At 45.8% G+C, this 19,219-nt stretch overlaps 1 protein-coding gene across 3 annotated transcripts in view; it reads right to left on the bottom strand.

Annotated features, from left to right (window-relative positions):
* Positions 1-17,939, bottom strand: part of slc39a9 (solute carrier family 39 member 9) — a 26,071-nt gene extending 8,132 nt beyond the window's left edge. The window contains exons 1-2 of one of the 3 annotated variants that reach the window (XR_010459820.1): positions 17,265-17,938; positions 1,734-1,842 (exon numbers count right to left, since the gene is read on the bottom strand). Coding sequence is in view for 2 of the 3 variants with exons in the window: in XM_065004407.1 (XP_064860479.1) it covers positions 1,734-1,842; positions 17,265-17,366 (211 nt within the window). In the remaining variant the exon portion in view is untranslated. Of the gene's footprint in view, positions 1-1,733; positions 1,843-17,264 lie in introns of all 3 variants that reach the window. The other 2 variants (XM_065004407.1, XM_029655109.2) reach the window with 2 other exon arrangements.
* Positions 17,940-19,219: the final 1,280 nt, after the last annotated feature.

Below are 19,219 nucleotides of genomic sequence, written 5' to 3'. Positions count from 1 at the left end.
ACACAAAACTTAGTCCAGTCTGTTCGTAACAATTTCTAGTTTGGGGAACATTATTTGAGGTCAAATACACAAAACTTAGTCCAGTCTGTTCGTAACAATTTCTAGTTTGGGGAACATTATTTGAGGTCAAATACACAAAACTTAGTCCAGTCTGTTCGTAACAATTTCTAGTTTGGGGAACATTATTTGAGGTCAACATAGTCCAGTCTGTTCAGAAAACTTAGTCCAGTCTGTTCGTAACAATTTCTAGTTTGGGAACATTATTTGAGGTCAAATACACAAAACTTAGTCCAGTCTGTTCGTAACAATTTCTAGTTTGGGGAACATTATTTGAGGTCAAATACACAAAACTTAGTCCAGTCTGTTCGTAACAATTTCTAGTTTGGGGAACATTATTTGAGGTCAAATACACTTAAAACTTAGTCCAGTCTGTTCGTAACAATTTCTAGTTTGGGGAACATTATTTGAGGTCAAAAACTACCAGTCTGTTCAAAATTTCTAGTTTGGGGAACTTAGTCCAGTCTGTTCTGTTCGTAACAATTTCTAGTTTGGGAACATTATTTCTAGTTTGGGGAACATTATTTGAGGTCAAATACACAAAACTTAGTCCAGTCTGTTCGTAACAATTTCTAGTTTGGGGAACATTATTTGAGGTCAAATACACAAAACTTAGTCCAGTCTGTTCGTAACAATTTCTAGTTTGGGGAACATTATTTGAGGTCAAATACAAAAACTTAGTCCAGTCTGTTCGTAACATTATTTGAGGTCAAATACACAAAACTTAGTCCAGTCTGTTCGTAACAATTTCTAGTTTGGGGAACATTATTTGAGGTCAAATACACAAAAGTCTTAATCCTAGTCTTATTTGAGGTCAAATACACAAAACTTAGTCCAGTCTGTTCGTAACAATTTCTAGTTTGGGGAACATTATTTGAGGTCAAATACACAAAACTTAGTCCAGTCTGTTCGTAACAATTTCTAGTTTGGGGAACATTATTTGAGGTCAAATACACAAAACTTAGTCCAGTCTGTTCGTAACAATTTCTAGTTTGGGGAACATTATTTGAGGTCAAATACACAAAACTTAGTCCAGTCTGTTCGTAACAATTTCTAGTTTGGGTCAAATACACAAAACTTAGTCCAACATTATTTGAGGTCAAATACACAAAACTTAGTCCAGTCTGTTCGTAACAATTTCTAGTTTGGGGAACATTATTTGAGGTCTAGTTTGGGGAACATTATTTGAGGTCAAATACACAAAACTTAGTCCAGTCTGTTCGTAACAATTTCTAGTTTTGGGAACATTATTTGAGGTCAAATACACAAAACTTAGTCCAGTCTGTTCGTAACAATTTCTAGTTTGGGGAACATTATTTGAGGTCAAATACACAAAACTTAGTCCAGTCTGTTCGTAACAATTTCTAGTTTTGGGAACAGAATACTGTATTGAGATCAACCGTTTCATCAATGAGAAAATTGTCAGAATGTCAGTTTACCTTCTCCCACTGTCGGCCACGGGGCTTCCTCTCACCACCATATTTGGTAGTGAGAGGAAAAGCCAAGCGGATGCTTCAGATTCATACATCCGGTGAAATATCTGTCTCATTGTTTCGATCTGTGCTCAGCTTTACATAGTGCACTACTTTTGACTAGAACCCCATAGGACCTGGTCAAAAGTAGTGCACTATGAAAGGGAATATAGGGTGCCATTTGGGACACAGCCCCAATCTCACCCTCCAGGACTTCCTCGTACAGGGCATGGACCCCCTCGGGGATGATGACAGCCAGGGCAGTACCACACAGCAGCCCTGCTCCCAGGACCGTCACCAGCTTCAGCTTCTCCTGAGGGACAAGACAGAGAGGACAGAGGGTTCAGCAGCATTACAGAACAACTAGGACAGAGGGTTCAGCAAGATTACAGAACAACTAGGACAGAGGGAACAACTAGGACAGAGGGAACAACTAGGACAGAGGGAACAACTAGGACAGAAGGAACAACTAGGACAAAGGGTTCAGCAGGATTACAGAACAACTAGGACAGAGGGTTCAGCAAGATTACAGAACAACTAGGACAGAGGGTTCAGCAAGATTACAGAACAACTAGGACAGAGGGAACAACTAGGACAGAGGGTTCATCAGGATTACAGAACAACTAGGACAGAGGGAACAACTAGGACAGAGGGAACAACTAGGACAGAGGGTTCAGCAAGATTACAGAACAACTAGGACAGAGGGAACAACTAGGACAGAGGGAACAACTAGGACAGAGGGTTCAGCAGCATTACAGAACAACTAGGACAGAGGGTTCAGCAGGATTACAGAACAACTAGGACAGAGGGAACAACTAGGACAGAGGGTTCAGCAGGATTACAGAACAACTAGGACAGAGGGTTCAGCAAGATTACAGAACAACTAGGACAGAGGGAACAACTAGGACAGAGGGTTCAGCAAGATTACAGAACAACTAGGACAGAGGGAACAACTAGGACAGAGGGTTCAGCAGGATTACAGAACAACTAGGACAGAGGGTTCAGCAGCATTACAGAACAACTAGGACAGAGGGAACAACTAGGACAGAGGGAACAACTAGGACAGAGGGTTCAGCAAGATTACAGAACAACTAGGACAGAGGGTTCATCAGGATTACAGAACAACTAGGACAGAGGGTTCAGCAGGATTACAGAACAACTAGGACAGAGGGAACAACTAGGACAGAGGGAACAACTAGGACAGAGGGAACAACTAGGACAGAGGGAACAACTAGGACAGAGGGTTCAGCAGCATTACAGAACAACTAGGACAGAGGGAACAACTAGGACAGAGGGAACAACTAGGACAGAGGGAACAACTAGGACAGAGGGTTCAGCAGGATTACAGAACAACTAGGACAGAGGGTTCAGCAGCATTACAGAACAACTAGGACAGAGGGAACAACTAGGACAGAGGGAACAACTAGGACAGAGGGAACAACTAGGACAGAGGGTTCAGCAGGATTACAGAACAACTAGGACAGAGGGTTCATCAGGATTACAGAACAACTAGGACAGAGGGTTCAGCAGGATTACAGAACAACTAGGACAGAGGGAACAACTAGGACAGAGGGAACAACTAGGACAGAGGGAACAACTAGGGAGCAACTAGGACAGAGGGAACAACTAGGACAGAGGGAACAACTAGGACAGAGGGTTCAGCAGGATTACAGAACAACTAGGACAGAGGGTTCAGCAAGATTACAGAACAACTAGGACAGAGGGTTCAGCAAGATTACAGAACAACTAGGACAGAGGGAACAACTAGGACAGAGGGTTCATCAGGATTACAGAACAACTAGGACAGAGGGAACAACTAGGACAGAGGGAACAACTAGGACAGAGGGAACAAATAGGACAGAGGGTTCAGCAAGATTACAGAACAACTAGGACAGAGGGAACAACTAGGACAGAGGGAACAACTAGGACAGAGGGTTCAGCAGCATTACAGAACAACTAGGACAGAGGGTTCAGCAGGATTACAGAACAACTAGGACAGAGGGAACAACTAGGACAGAGGGTTCAGCAGGATTACAGAACAACTAGGACAGAGGGTTCAGCAAGATTACAGAACAACTAGGACAGAGGGTTCAGCAGCATTACAGAACAACTAGGACAGAGGGAACAACTAGGACAGAGGGTTCAGCAAGATTACAGAACAACTAGGACAGAGGGAACAACTAGGACAGAGGGTTCAGCAGGATTACAGAACAACTAGGACAGAGGGTTCAGCAGCATTACAGAACAACTAGGACAGAGGGTTCAGCAGCATTACAGAACAACTAGGACAGAGGGAACAACTAGGACAGAGGGAACAACTAGGACAGAGGGTTCAGCAAGATTACAGAACAACTAGGACAGAGGGTTCAGCAGGATTACAGAACAACTAGGACAGAGGGAACAACTAGGACAGAGGGAACAACTAGGAAAGAGGGAACAACTAGGACAGAGGGAACAACTAGGACAGAGGGTTCAGCAGCATTACAGAACAACTAGGACAGAGGGAACAACTAGGACAGAGGGTTCATCAGGATTACAGAACAACTAGGACAGAGGGAACAACTAGGACAGAGGGTTCAGCAGCATTACAGAACAACTAGGACAGAGGGTTCAGCAGGATTACAGAACAACTAGGACAGAGGGAACAACTAGGACAGAGGGTTCAGCAGGATTACAGAACAACTAGGACAGAGGGTTCAGCAAGATTACAGAACAACTAGGACAGAGGGTTCAGCAGCATTACAGAACAACTAGGACAGAGGGAACAACTAGGACAGAGGGTTCAGCAAGATTACAGAACAACTAGGACAGAGGGAACAACTAGGACAGAGGGTTCAGCAAGATTACAGAACAACTAGGACAGAGGGAACAACTAGGACAGAGGGTTCAGCAGGATTACAGAACAACTAGGACAGAGGGTTCAGCAGCATTACAGAACAACTAGGACAGAGGGAACAACTAGGACAGAGGGAACAACTAGGACAGAGGGTTCAGCAAGATTACAGAACAACTAGGACAGAGGGTTCATCAGGATTACAGAACAACTAGGACAGAGGGTTCAGCAGGATTACAGAACAACTAGGACAGAGGGAACAACTAGGACAGAGGGAACAACTAGGACAGAGGGAACAACTAGGACAGAGGGAACAACTAGGACAGAGGGTTCAGCAGCATTACAGAACAACTAGGACAGAGGGAACAACTAGGACAGAGGGAACAACTAGGACAGAGGGAACAACTAGGACAGAGGGAACAACTAGGACAGAGGGTTCAGCAGGATTACAGAACAACTAGGACAGAGGGTTCAGCAGCATTACAGAACAACTAGGACAGAGGGAACAACTAGGACAGAGGGAACAACTAGGACAGAGGGAACAACTAGGACAGAGGGTTCAGCAGGATTACAGAACAACTAGGACAGAGGGTTCATCAGGATTACAGAACAACTAGGACAGAGGGTTCAGCAGGATTACAGAACAACTAGGACAGAGGGAACAACTAGGACAGAGGGAACAACTAGGGAGCAACTAGGACAGAGGGAACAACTAGGACAGAGGGTTCAGCAGGATTACAGAACAACTAGGACAGAGGGTTCAGCAAGATTACAGAACAACTAGGACAGAGGGTTCAGCAAGATTACAGAACAACTAGGACAGAGGGAACAACTAGGACAGAGGGTTCATCAGGATTACAGAACAACTAGGACAGAGGGAACAACTAGGACAGAGGGAACAACTAGGACAGAGGGAACAAATAGGACAGAGGGTTCAGCAAGATTACAGAACAACTAGGACAGAGGGAACAACTAGGACAGAGGGAACAACTAGGACAGAGGGTTCAGCAGCATTACAGAACAACTAGGACAGAGGGTTCAGCAGGATTACAGAACAACTAGGACAGAGGGAACAACTAGGACAGAGGGTTCAGCAGGATTACAGAACAACTAGGACAGAGGGTTCAGCAAGATTACAGAACAACTAGGACAGAGGGTTCAGCAGCATTACAGAACAACTAGGACAGAGGGAACAACTAGGACAGAGGGTTCAGCAAGATTACAGAACAACTAGGACAGAGGGAACAACTAGGACAGAGGGTTCAGCAGGATTACAGAACAACTAGGACAGAGGGTTCAGCAGCATTACAGAACAACTAGGACAGAGGGTTCAGCAGCATTACAGAACAACTAGGACAGAGGGAACAACTAGGACAGAGGGAACAACTAGGACAGAGGGTTCAGCAAGATTACAGAACAACTAGGACAGAGGGTTCAGCAGGATTACAGAACAACTAGGACAGAGGGAACAACTAGGACAGAGGGAACAACTAGGAAAGAGGGAACAACTAGGACAGAGGGAACAACTAGGACAGAGGGTTCAGCAGCATTACAGAACAACTAGGACAGAGGGAACAACTAGGACAGAGGGTTCATCAGGATTACAGAACAACTAGGACAGAGGGAACAACTAGGACAGAGGGAACAACTAGGACAGAGGGTTCAGCAAGATTACAGAACAACTAGGACAGAGGGAACAACTAGGACAGAGGGAACAACTAGGACAGAGGGTTCAGCAGCATTACAGAACAACTAGGACAGAGGGTTCAGCAGGATTACAGAACAACTAGGACAGAGGGAACAACTAGGACAGAGGGTTCAGCAGGATTACAGAACAACTAGGACAGAGGGAACAACTAGGACAGAGGGTTCAGCAGGATTACAGAACAACTAGGACAGAGGGTTCAGCAAGATTACAGAACAACTAGGACAGAGGGTTCAGCAGCATTACAGAACAACTAGGACAGAGGGAACAACTAGGACAGAGGGTTCAGCAAGATTACAGAACAACTAGGACAGAGGGAACAACTAGGACAGAGGGTTCAGCAGGATTACAGAACAACTAGGACAGAGGGTTCAGCAGCATTACAGAACAACTAGGACAGAGGGAACAACTAGGACAGAGGGAACAACTAGGACAGAGGGTTCAGCAAGATTACAGAACAACTAGGACAGAGGGTTCATCAGGATTACAGAACAACTAGGACAGAGGGTTCAGCAGGATTACAGAACAACTAGGACAGAGGGAACAACTAGGACAGAGGGAACAACTAGGACAGAGGAACAACTAGGACAGAGGGAACAACTAGGACAGAGGGTTCAGCAGCATTACAGAACAACTAGGACAGAGGGAACAACTAGGACAGAGGGAACAACTAGGACAGAGGAACAACTAGGACAGAGGGAACAACTAGGACAGAGGGAACAACTAGGACAGAGGGTTCAGCAGAACAACTAGATTACAGAACAACTAGGACAGAGGGTTCAGCAGCACAGAACAACTAGGACAGAGGGAAACAACTAGGACAGAGGGAACAACTAGGACAGAGGGAACAACTAGGACAGAGGGTTCAGCAGCATTACAGAACAACTAGGACAGAGGGTTCAGCAGGATTACAGAACAACTAGGACAGAGGGAACAACTAGGACAGAGGGTTCAGCAGGATTACAGAACAACTAGGACAGAGGGTTCAGCAAGATTACAGAACAACTAGGACAGAGGGTTCAGCAGCATTACAGAACAACTAGGACAGAGGGAACAACTAGGACAGAGGGTTCAGCAAGATTACAGAACAACTAGGACAGAGGGAACAACTAGGACAGAGGGTTCAGCAGGATTACAGAACAACTAGGACAGAGGGTTCAGCAGCATTACAGAACAACTAGGACAGAGGGAACAACTAGGACAGAGGGAACAACTAGGACAGAGGGAACAACTAGGACAGAGGGAACAACTAGGACAGAGGGTTCAGCAAGATTACAGAACAACTAGGACAGAGGGTTCATCAGGATTACAGAACAACTAGGACAGAGGGTTCAGCAGGATTACAGAACAACTAGGACAGAGGGAACAACTAGGACAGAGGGAACAACTAGGACAGAGGGAACAACTAGGACAGAGGGAACAACTAGGACAGAGGGTTCAGCAGCATTACAGAACAACTAGGACAGAGGGAACAACTAGGACAGAGGGAATAACTAGGACAGAGGGAACAACTAGGACAGAGGGAACAACTAGGACAGAGGGTTCAGCAGGATTACAGAACAACTAGGACAGAGGGTTCAGCAGCATTACAGAACAACTAGGACAGAGGGAACAACTAGGACAGAGGGAACAACTAGGACAGAGGGAACAACTAGGACAGAGGGAACAACTAGGACAGAGGGTTCAGCAGGATTACAGAACAACTAGGACAGAGGGTTCATCAGGATTACAGAAAAACTAGGACAGAGGGTTCAGCAGGATTACAGAACAACTAGGACAGAGGGAACAACTAGGACAGAGGGTTCATCAGGATTACAGAACAACTAGGAAAGAGGGTTCAGCAGGATTACAGAACAACTAGGACAGAGGGTTCAGCAGGATTACAGAACAACTAGGACAGAGGGAACAACTAGGACAGAGGGAACAACTAGGACAGAGGGAACCAGAGGGAACAACTAGGACAGAGGGTTCAGCAGCATTACAGAACAACTAGGACAGAGGGAACAACTAGGACAGAGGGTTCAGCAAGATTACAGAACAACTAGGACAGAGGGTTCAGCAGCATTACAGAACAACTAGGACAGAGGGTTCAGCAGCATTACAGAACAACTAGGACAGAGGGTTCAGCAGCATTACAGAACAACTAGGACAGAGGGTTCAGCAGCATTACAGAACAACTAGGACAGAGGGAACAACTAGGACAGAGGGAACAACTAGGACAGAGGGTTCAGCAGGATTACAGAACAACTAGGACAGAGGGAACAACTAGGACAGAGGGTTCAGCAGGATTACAGAACAACTAGGACAGAGGGTTCAGCAAGATTACAGAACAACTAGGACAGAGGGTTCAGCAAGATTACAGAACAACTAGGACAGAGGGAACAACTAGGACAGAGGGTTCATCAGGATTACAGAACAACTAGGACAGAGGGAACAAATAGGACAGAGGGAACAACTAGGACAGAGGGAACAACTAGGACAGAGGGTTCAGCAAGATTACAGAACAACTAGGACAGAGGGAACAACTAGGACAGAGGGAACAACTAGGACAGAGGGTTCAGCAGGATTACAGAACAACTAGGACAGAGGGTTCAGCAGCATTACAGAACAACTAGGACAGAGGGAACAACTATGACAGAGGGAACAACTAGGACAGAGGGAACAACTAGGACAGAGGGAACAACTAGGACAGAGGGTTCAGCAGGATTACAGAACAACTAGGACAGAGGGTTCATCAGGATTACAGAACAACTAGGACAGAGGGTTCAGCAGGATTACAGAACAACTAGGACAGAGGGAACAACTAGGACAGAGGGAACAACTAGGACAGAGGGAACAACTAGGACAGAGGGAACAACTAGGACAGAGGGAACAACTAGGACAGAGGGTTCAGCAGGATTACAGAACAACTAGGACAGAGGGTTCAGCAAGATTACAGAACAACTAGGACAGAGGGTTCAGCAAGATTACAGAACAACTAGGACAGAGGGAACAACTAGGACAGAGGGTTCATCAGGATTACAGAACAACTAGGACAGATGGAACAACTAGGACAGAGGGAACAACTAGGACAGAGGGAACAACTAGGACAGAGGGTTCAGCAAGATTACAGAACAACTAGGACAGAGGGAACAACTAGGACAGAGGGAACAACTAGGACAGAGGGTTCAGCAGCATTACAGAACAACTAGGACAGAGGGTTCAGCAGGATTACAGAACAACTAGGACAGAGGGAACAACTAGGACAGAGGGTTCAGCAGGATTACAGAACAACTAGGACAGAGGGTTCAGCAGGATTACAGAACAACTAGGACAGAGGGTTCAGCAAGATTACAGAACAACTAGGACAGAGGGTTCAGCAGCATTACAGAACAACTAGGACAGAGGGAACAACTAGGACAGAGGGTTCAGCAAGATTACAGAACAACTAGGACAGAGGGAACAACTAGGACAGAGGGTTCAGCAGGATTACAGAATAACTAGGACAGAGGGAACAACTAGGACAGAGGGAACAACTAGGACAGAGGGTTCAGCAAGATTACAGAACAACTAGGAAAGAGGGTTCATCAGGATTACAGAACAACTAGGACAGAGGGAACAACTAGGACAGAGGGAACAACTAGGACAGAGGGAACAACTAGGACAGAGGGTTCAGCAGCATTACAGAACAACTAGGACAGAGGGAACAACTAGGACAGAGGAAACAACTAGGACAGAGGAAACAACTAGGACAGAGGGAACAACTAGGACAGAGGGAACAACTAGGACAGAGGGTTCAGCAGGATTACAGAACAACTAGGACAGAGGGTTCAGCAGCATTACAGAACAACTAGGACAGAGGGAACAACTAGGACAGAGGGTTCAGCAGGATTACAGAACAACTAGGACAGAGGGTTCATCAGGATTACAGAACAACTAGGACAGAGGGTTCAGCAGGATTACAGAACAACTAGGACAGAGGGAACAACTAGGACAGAGGGTTCATCAGGATTACAGAACAACTAGGACAGAGGGTTCAGCAGGATTACAGAACAACTAGGACAGAGGGTTCAGCAGGATTACAGAACAACTAGGACAGAGGGAACAACTAGGACAGAGGGAACAACTAGGACAGAGGGAACCAGAGGGAACAACTAGGACAGAGGGTTCAGCAGCATTACAGAACAACTAGGACAGAGGGAACAACTAGGACAGAGGGTTCAGCAAGATTACAGAACAACTAGGACAGAGGGTTCAGCAGGATTACAGAACAACTAGGACAGAGGGAACAACTAGGACAGAGGGAACAACTAGGACAGAGGGAACCAGAGGGAACAACTAGGACAGAGGGTTCAGCAGCATTACAGAACAACTAGGACAGAGGGAACAACTATGACAGAGGGAACAACTAGGACAGAGGGAACAACTAGGACAGAGGGAACAACTAGGACAGAGGGTTCAGCAGGATTACAGAACAACTAGGACAGAGGGTTCATCAGGATTACAGAACAACTAGGACAGAGGGTTCAGCAGGATTACAGAACAACTAGGACAGAGGGAACAACTAGGACAGAGGGAACAACTAGGACAGAGGGAACAACTAGGACAGAGGGAACAACTAGGACAGAGGGAACAACTAGGACAGAGGGTTCAGCAGGATTACAGAACAACTAGGACAGAGGGTTCAGCAAGATTACAGAACAACTAGGACAGAGGGTTCAGCAAGATTACAGAACAACTAGGACAGAGGGAACAACTAGGACAGAGGGTTCATCAGGATTACAGAACAACTAGGACAGATGGAACAACTAGGACAGAGGGAACAACTAGGACAGAGGGAACAACTAGGACAGAGGGTTCAGCAAGATTACAGAACAACTAGGACAGAGGAACAACTAGGACAGAGGGAACAACTAGGACAGAGGGTTCAGCAGCATTACAGAACAACTAGGACAGAGGGTTCAGCAGGATTACAGAACAACTAGGACAGAGGGAACAACTAGGACAGAGGGTTCAGCAGGATTACAGAACAACTAGGACAGAGGGTTCAGCAGGATTACAGAACAACTAGGACAGAGGGTTCAGCAAGATTACAGAACAACTAGGACAGAGGGTTCAGCAGCATTACAGAACAACTAGGACAGAGGGAACAACTAGGACAGAGGGTTCAGCAAGATTACAGAACAACTAGGACAGAGGGAACAACTAGGACAGAGGGTTCAGCAGGATTACAGAATAACTAGGACAGAGGGAACAACTAGGACAGAGGGAACAACTAGGACAGAGGGTTCAGCAAGATTACAGAACAACTAGGAAAGAGGGTTCATCAGGATTACAGAACAACTAGGACAGAGGGAACAACTAGGACAGAGGGAACAACTAGGACAGAGGGAACAACTAGGACAGAGGGAACAACTAGGACAGAGGGTTCAGCAGCATTACAGAACAACTAGGACAGAGGGAACAACTAGGACAGAGGAAACAACTAGGACAGAGGAAACAACTAGGACAGAGGGAACAACTAGGACAGAGGGAACAACTAGGACAGAGGGTTCAGCAGGATTACAGAACAACTAGGACAGAGGGTTCAGCAGCATTACAGAACAACTAGGACAGAGGGAACAACTAGGACAGAGGGTTCAGCAGGATTACAGAACAACTAGGACAGAGGGTTCATCAGGATTACAGAACAACTAGGACAGAGGGTTCAGCAGGATTACAGAACAACTAGGACAGAGGGAACAACTAGGACAGAGGGTTCATCAGGATTACAGAACAACTAGGACAGAGGGTTCAGCAGGATTACAGAACAACTAGGACAGAGGGTTCAGCAGGATTACAGAACAACTAGGACAGAGGGAACAACTAGGACAGAGGGAACAACTAGGACAGAGGGAACCAGAGGGAACAACTAGGACAGAGGGTTCAGCAGCATTACAGAACAACTAGGACAGAGGGAACAACTAGGACAGAGGGTTCAGCAAGATTACAGAACAACTAGGACAGAGGGTTCAGCAGGATTACAGAACAACTAGGACAGAGGGAACAACTAGGACAGAGGGAACAACTAGGACAGAGGGAACCAGAGGGAACAACTAGGACAGAGGGTTCAGCAGCATTACAGAACAACTAGGACAGAGGGAACAACTAGGACAGAGGGTTCAGCAAGATTACAGAACAACTAGGACAGAGGGTTCAGCAGCATTACAGAACAACTAGGACAGAGGGTTCAGCAGCATTACAGAACAACTAGGACAGAGGGTTCAGCAGCATTACAGAACAACTAGGACAGAGGGAACAACTAGGACAGAGGGAACAACTAGGACAGAGGGTTCAGCAGGATTACAGAACAACTAGGACAGAGGGAACAACTAGGACAGAGGGTTCAGCAGGATTACAGAACAACTAGGACAGAGGGTTCAGCAAGATTACAGAACAACTAGGACAGAGGGAACAACTAGGACAGAGGGTTCATCAGGATTACAGAACAACTAGGACAGAGGGAACAACTAGGACAGAGGGAACAACTAGGACAGAGGGAACAACTAGGACAGAGGGTTCAGCAAGATTACAGAACAACTAGGACAGAGGGAACAACTAGGACAGAGGGAACAACTAGGACAGAGGGTTCAGCAGCATTACAGAACAACTAGGACAGAGGGTTCAGCAGGATTACAGAACAACTAGGACAGAGGGAACAACTAGGACAGAGGGTTCAGCAGGATTACAGAACAACTAGGACAGAGGGTTCAGCAAGATTACAGAACAACTAGGACAGAGGGTTCCGCAGCATTACAGAACAACTAGGACAGAGGGTTCAGCAGCATTACAGAACAACTAGGACAGAGGGAACAACTAGGACAGAGGGAACAACTAGGACAGAGGGAACAACTAGGACAGAGGGAACAACTAGGACAGAGGGTTCAGCAGCATTACAGAACAACTAGGACAGAGGGAACAACTAGGACAGAGGGAACAACTAGGACAGAGGGAACAACTAGGACAGAGGGAACAACTAGGACAGAGGGTTCAGCAGGATTACAGAACAACTAGGACAGAGGGTTCATCAGGATTACAGAACAACTAGGACAGAGGGTTCAGCAGGATTACAGAACAACTAGGACAGAGGGAACAACTAGGACAGAGGGTTCATCAGGATTACAGAACAACTAGGACAGAGGGTTCAGCAGGATTACAGAACAACTAGGACAGAGGGTTCAGCAGGATTACAGAACAACTAGGACAGAGGGAACAACTAGGACAGATGGAACAACTAGGACAGAGGGAACCAGAGGGAACAACTAGGACAGAGGGTTCAGCAGCATTACAGAACAACTAGGACAGAGGGAACAACTAGGACAGAGGGTTCAGCAAGATTACAGAACAACTAGGACAGAGGGTTCAGCAGGATTACAGAACAACTAGGACAGAGGGAACAACTAGGACAGAGGGAACAACTAGGACAGAGGGAACCAGAGGGAACAACTAGGACAGAGGGTTCAGCAGCATTACAGAACAACTAGGACAGAGGGAACAACTAGGACAGAGGGAACAACTAGGACAGAGGGTTCAGCAGCATTACAGAACAACTAGGACAGAGGGAACAACTAGGACAGAGGGTTCAGCAGGATTACAGAACAACTAGGACAGAGGGTTCAGCAAGATTACAGAACAACTAGGACAGAGGGTTCAGCAAGATTACAGAACAACTAGGACAGAGGGAACAACTAGGACAGAGGGTTCATCAGGATTACAGAACAACTAGGACAGAGGGAACAACTAGGACAGAGGGAACAACTAGGACAGAGGGAACAACTAGGACAGAGGGAACAACTAGGACAGAGGGTTCAGCAAGATTACAGAACAACTAGGACAGAGGGAACAACTAGGACAGAGGGAACAACTAGGACAGAGGGTTCAGCAGCATTACAGAACAACTAGGACAGAGGGTTCAGCAGGATTACAGAACAACTAGGACAGAGGGAACAACTAGGACAGAGGGTTCAGCAGGATTACAGAACAACTAGGACAGAGGGAACAACTAGGACAGAGGGTTCAGCAGCATTACAGAACAACTAGGACAGAGGGAACAACTAGGACAGAGGGTTCATCAGGATTACAGAACAACTAGGACAGAGGGAACAACTAGGACAGAGGGAACAACTAGGACAGAGGGAACAACTAGGACAGAGGGTTCAGCAAGATTACAGAACAACTAGGACAGAGGGAACAACTAGGACAGAGGGAACAACTAGGACAGAGGGAACAACTAGGACAGAGGGTTCAGCAGCATTACAGAACAACTAGGACAGAGGGTTCAGCAGGATTACAGAACAACTAGGACAGAGGGAACAACTAGGACAGAGGGTTCAGCAGGATTACAGAACAACTAGGACAGAGGGTTCAGCAAGATTACAGAACAACTAGGACAGAGGGAACAACTAGGACAGAGGGTTCAGCAAGATTACAGAACAACTAGGACAGAGGGAACAACTAGGACAGAGGGTTCAGCAAGATTACAGAACAACTAGGACAGAGGGAACAACTAGGACAGAGGGTTCAGCAGGATTACAGAACAACTAGGACAGAGGGTTCAGCAGCATTACAGAACAACTAGGACAGAGGGAACAACTAGGACAGAGGGAACAACTAGGACAGAGGGTTCGGCAAGATTACAGAACAACTAGGACAGAGGGTTCATCAGGATTACAGAACAACTAGGACAGAGGGTTCAGCAGGATTACAGAACAACTAGGACAGAGGGAACAACTAGGACAGAGGGAACAACTAGGACAGAGGGAACAACTAGGACAGAGGGTTCAGCAGCATTACAGAACAACTAGGACAGAGGGAACAACTAGGACAGAGGGAACAACTAGGACAGAGGGAACAACTAGGACAGAGGGTTCAGCAGGATTACAGAACAACTAGGACAGAGGGTTCAGCAGGATTACAGAACAACTAGGACAGAGGGAACAACTAGGACAGAGGGAACAACTAGGACAGAGGGAACAACTAGGACAGAGGGAACAACTAGGACAGAGGGAACAACTAGGACAGAGGGAACAACTAGGACAGAGGGTTCAGCAGGATTACAGAACAACTAGGACAGAGGGTTCAGCAAGATTACAGAACAACTAGGACAGAGGGTTCAGCAAGATTACAGAACAACTAGGACAGAGGGAACAACTAGGACAGAGGGTTCATCAGGATTACAGAACAACTAGGACAGAGGGAACAACTAGGACAGAGGGAACAACTAGGACAGAGGGAACAACTAGGACAGAGGGTTCAGCAAGATTACAGAACAACTAGGACAGAGGGAACAACTAGGACAGAGGGAACAACTAGGACAGAGGGTTCAGCAGCATTACAGAACAACTAGGACAGAGGGTTCAGCAGGATTACAGAACAAATAGGACAGAGGGAACAACTAGGACAGAGGGTTCAGCAGGATTACAGAACAACTAGGACAGAGGGTTCAGCAAGATTACAGAACAACTAGGACAGAGGGTTCAGCAGCATTACAGAACAACTAGGACAGAGGGAACAACTAGGACAGAGGGTTCAGCAAGATTACAGAACAACTAGGACAGAGGGAACAACTAGGACAGAGGGTTCAGCAGGATTACAGAACAACTAGGACAGAGGGTTCAGCAGCATTACAGAACAACTAGGACAGAGGGAACAACTAGGACAGAGGGAACAACTAGGACAGAGGGTTCAGCAAGATTACAGAACAACTAGGACAGAGGGTTCATCAGGATTACAGAACAACTAGGACAGAGGGAACAACTAGGACAGAGGGAACAACTAGGACAGAGGGAACAACTAGGACAGAGGGTTCAGCAGCATTACAGAACAACTAGGACAGAGGGAACAACTAGGGCAGAGGGAACAACTAGGACAGAGGGAACAACTAGGACAGAGGGTTCAGCAGGATTACAGAACAACTAGGACAGAGGGTTCAGCAGGATTACAGAACAACTAGGACAGAGGGAACAACTAGGACAGAGGGTTCATCAGGATTACAGAACAACTAGGACAGAGGGTTCAGCAGGATTACAGAACAACTAGGACAGAGGGTTCAGCAGGATTACAGAACAACTAGGACAGAGGGAACAACTAGGACAGAGGGAACAACTAGGACAGAGGGAACCAGAGGGAACAACTAGGACAGAGGGTTCAGCAGCATTACAGAACAACTAGGACAGAGGGAACAACTAGGACAGAGGGAACAACTAGGACAGAGGGTTCAGCAAGATTACAGAACAACTAGGACAGAGGGAACAACTAGGACAGAGGGAACAACTAGGACAGAGGGAACAACTAGGACAGAGGGTTCAGCAGCATTACAGAACAACTAGGACAGAGGGAACAACTAGGACAGAGGGAACAACTAGGACAGAGGGAACAACTAGGACAGAGGGAACAACTAGGACAGAGGGTTCAGCAGCATTACAGAACAACTAGGACAGAGGGAACAACTAGGACAGAGGGAACAACTAGGACAGAGGGTTCAGCAGCATTACAGAACAACTAGGACAAAGGGAACAACTAGGACAGAGGGTTCATCAGGATTACAGAACAACTAGGACAGAGGGAACAACTAGGACAGAGGGTTCAGCAGCATTACAGAACAACTAGGACAGAGGGTTCAGCAGCATTACAGAACAACTAGGACAGAGGGTTCAGCAGCATTACAGAACAACTAGGACAAAGGGAACAACTAGGACAGAGGGAACAACTAGGACAGAGGGAACAACTAGGACAGAGGGAACAACTAGGACAGAGGGAACAACTAGGACAGAGGGAACAACTAGGACAGAGGGTTCAGCAGGATTACAGAACAACTAGGACAGAGGGAACAACTAGGACAAAGGGAACAACTAGGACAGAGGGTTCATCAGGATTACAGAACAACCCGGGCAAGGATCAATCATGGCAGGGATCAATATCCTAACCATGAACTTTGGCCTCACATGATCAGTTACCTGACATCACTGAATATGTCAAATTGTATGTTTAAATTAGAATACATTACAATTGACTAGTTTGGCTAAGAAACACTGATACTGCTGTTTTTAAACTAATTGTGCATTGATGTGCACTGTAATCTCAGTAATTAGCTAAGGACTTCAGCTGTTGACTCCCATTTTAAGTACAAGTAACGTTCTTTGTTTCTAAACCATGTGTTTGTAGTTGGAATACTACTCACCTCTGAGAAGTTGACAGCCAGAGGAATGGTTCCAGCCACATAACACCCCACCAACATGGCCAGGGAAAGCAGGCTGATCGAAGTGAAGTCGTCCATAGACATAGTTACAGATTTGATAACAAAAATGGTGTTCAGCTTGCCTGCTAGACACGACTTGTGGTTCGTGTTGAGGCTCTAGCTCGCTAGACAAATAGAACTCCCGGACGTCGCAATTCTAGCTTTCTGTACCGAGTTCTAAACAGACATGTCAGTCTAAATCATTTCTAGTGACTTTCAGAGGACGTGGAAAGGCTACGAGTTATTGATCTATCTTGAACGCGGTTTTGTTATGCAAACATGTACATCTAGAGAACTACCTAACTAGTCTGATCCTTACTTTGTAGATATGTAAACACCGTCGAGTTAGCCTAGCGGACAATCTTCTCGCATGAGTCTTATTGCCTACAGCAGGCAAGTTGTAATTCATAGCGTGTTGACCACATCGTACTCTCTCCAACGTTGCTATTTGTTATAGCCATTTCATAAAAACTAGCTACCTGCAGTAAGCTATTATTATTAATATTTATATATATATATCTATAGCTAGCTTGAAATGTTTTGCCAACAAGCCAGCATCTCCATTGCGGATGAAAATGTAGCACTTCCGGATAACGCTTACGTCACCGTCCGTGCAACATGCCACGTACGCGTGTAGTACTGTGTTTACTTTTCTCTTCACTGACTGTGGACCGATACGTCAGATGTTACATAAAGCCAATCTATTTACATGTATAAAAGGTATAGCCGTTTTAGCTGGTTGTGGTTCATCTTTTCATGGAACAAATGTCTTCTTCATTTTCATCTTCTTTGCGATTGAGTTGACGGATCGTATCCAATTTTTTGAGGTGCAATGCACAGCCAGGTAATTGTCCTGGAGGCGAGGCCAGTTATGGCTGAGTGAACGGCTTTAGACAAAAAACAATGAGAGGAATTGGAGATTAGATATAGGCAATAGTTTTTAAATGGGTCTGTGGTGTTCTCAGTGTTAATAGTGAAGTCACCAAAAATGTGAGGATTTATCTGCCATGACTGCGCTGTAAATTCACCATTCTTGAGCCATGTTTCAGTCAGGCCAATCACATCAGGTTTACGATCAGGGATTAGTTCATTGACTATGACTGCCTTGGTAGTGTAAAGAATTGCTATTATGCAGGAGACCAACCTACTGCTAAATACATGGCTATTGCATTGTTATAACTGAGACAACACATAGCAACGTATTTCCACAGTAAAGCCTGTGGGGTCCCCTACAGGATAGCTCCCACATTACACACATAATCTCCCTTTTAATCGAACACTGTGTGCCCGAAGAAGATTCTACGATGACAGACAGACAACTGAGCCAATGGCGGAAGACTACAGACTACAACCAGCTGAACCAATCCGGAGATCCGATCTTCCTAGAGTCAACCTACTTTCTGTGACGTATATAAGGGCTGTGCTGACTGTTTACGCTCTCTGCCTGCCGTTCCACACGAACTAACGGAAGAGCCGTAATTACGCTGTACTACATATTTTCACTCTGAATAAACTGTTTACTTGTCATAAAATTTACCACTTAGTCTGAATCGATCCTTGACCGGATCACCCATCTACATATCTAATTACTAACAGTAGTGAGGGATCTGACATTTAAATTGTTCTATTTTGAGATGTGAGGTATTATCACAGTCTTTTTCAATAACGACAGAACTGGGGGAGGTCTTTATTCCAGTGAGATTGCTAAAGCGAACACCGCCATGTTTACAGTGCATTCGGAAAGTATTCAGACCCCTTCACTTTTCCCACATGTTGTTACAGTCCAGCCTTACTCTACAATGTATTTAATGAATGTTTGTCCTAATCAATCTACACACAATACCCCATAATGACATCACAATACCCCATAATGACATCACAATACCCCATAATGACAA

Source organism: Oncorhynchus nerka, linkage group LG18, assembly GCF_034236695.1.
Source record: "Oncorhynchus nerka isolate Pitt River linkage group LG18, Oner_Uvic_2.0, whole genome shotgun sequence".
Classification (NCBI taxonomy): Eukaryota; Metazoa; Chordata; class Actinopteri; order Salmoniformes; family Salmonidae; genus Oncorhynchus; species Oncorhynchus nerka.
Note: the sequence above shows the minus strand (reverse complement) of the source record. Positions and strands in the feature narration are given on the sequence as shown.